This window comes from Panicum virgatum, chromosome 3K (assembly GCF_016808335.1).
Source record: "Panicum virgatum strain AP13 chromosome 3K, P.virgatum_v5, whole genome shotgun sequence".
Lineage (NCBI taxonomy): Eukaryota > Viridiplantae > Streptophyta > Magnoliopsida > Poales > Poaceae > Panicum > Panicum virgatum.
In genome coordinates, this window is record NC_053138.1 from 61,632,305 (window position 1) to 61,633,957 (window position 1,653).

At 54.0% G+C, this 1,653-nt stretch overlaps 1 protein-coding gene across 1 annotated transcript; it reads right to left on the minus strand.

Annotated features, from left to right (window-relative positions):
- Positions 1–241: 241 nt before the first annotated feature.
- Positions 242–1,653, minus strand: LOC120700103. Its single transcript, XM_039984284.1, has 4 exons — positions 1,283–1,653; positions 884–1,211; positions 718–798; positions 242–636 (listed from the first exon to the last, which is right to left on the minus strand). The coding sequence occupies exons 2-4, from the start codon at positions 951–953 to the stop codon at positions 317–319; spliced, it is 471 nt and encodes a 156-aa protein (XP_039840218.1). The 5' UTR covers positions 954–1,211; positions 1,283–1,653; the 3' UTR covers positions 242–316.

The following is a 1,653-nucleotide window of genomic DNA, read 5'->3' on the forward strand; positions in this document are numbered from 1 at the left end:
CACGCTCAACACCGCTCACTCCTCCCACTTTAAACAACGACACGACGTCTCACTGCTCATGACTTCAGCACTTGCACGCTCCACAGCGCTCACTCGTGATTATTGCACTGCCCCGACATATCCCATCGCCCGGAACATTGCACGGCACCGGCCTAATCATCATAATTTCACTGCACGGACATATACCGTCGCCCAAAACACTGCACCGGCCTACTCATCATAATGGTACGTAATGGACACATCCAATCATAGTCTGCATAGGCCTACATAACATAGTATGACGGAACAAAGTAATTAACAAGCTACAACCTGTAAACTAGATGCGTCCGCGCTTGCCCCCTCTCCTCCTGCCACGTCGCTCTGCAGCCTGGCCCGCCCTAGTGTGGTGCTGCAAGTACGTCAGTGGCTCCGGCGGGATGGTCTGGCGAGTGGACCGACGACCCTGCTCAGGAACAGGCATCTGCTCCACCTGACTGTAGTCCTGCGTCGCGAGTGGGGCACCCCCTAGCTGTGAAGTGCCGACGACCTCCTGCGTCGGTGCAGAAGAGAAGAACGTGTTCACCCACTCCATCTGCGCGAGGTCGTCCACCTCCTGAATCTCCTCATCATCGTCTGTCCCTCCCACCTGCCGGTACTCTGATTCACAAACTACCATCCATCAATATTCAATTAAAAATGTACTTGTTATCTCAAATTAACAACTGGTCTTAGACGTACCTAAATCGTGTATTGGACGACGAAGAGACGAAGATCCGGCGCCGTAGGGATCTATCGACGGAAACAACGACGAGCCGGGCGCTACACGAATAAGAAGTACAAGTTAATGAATAAAGTTTTACATGATACAGTATTGTAAGTGACACGAGGTTAGAGTACGATTTACCTGCCGAGTACAAATGTGCCGGTCGCGGCACGTACGTGGGCCGAACTGCAGAACCCGAAGGTGTCGCCATCGTGTCAGGTGGCGGTGGCGGTGGACCTGACTGTGCCGCGGGTGCAGACCGTCGTGACGATGGACCAGTCACAGGCACCGGCCCCGAACTGCGAGGTGGGAGGAAGGTGTCGTCCTCACGTCAGGTCACGGCTCGTCGGAATCGCTTGCACATATCGACGATCTTCTGCAGCGTGCTCTGGTGCTGGGCGGGCGTCATGTCATGGTACTGGCCCATACTCGATGAAGCCTCGGACTCAATCGCTCGTATGACATCGTACTGTACTGAGAAAGTAGTAACATCATATGCAACCAGTTTTGTATACTGCAAAATCAATCAGAGAAACATACCGCTATGGCGAAGTTCTGGTCTCGAACTACGGGGTACGTCTCCGACACCCTTGCGGCCTCGATCCGAGCCTCTGGTGGAACGTGCACGACACGTGTGCACGTCCTCGGCAGGTACCACCGTAGGTAGTCCGCGAACGCCTCGTCGCTGTGCGGCCGATCCTCGAAAACGACGTCATCGAGGGCCGCGGCCCAAGAGTCGACGTAAGGACGGACCTTGTCAGCCCACCGCGAGCCTGGTGGCTGGCCCTGACGTGTCCACCTATAATAGAAAGCTTGAGCGATTCAATGCTAAATGGTAGGTTATAAAAAAAGATGAATTATTAATAGAACTATTTATTCGGTACCTGTGGACATGGGCCTCCACTGAGTGC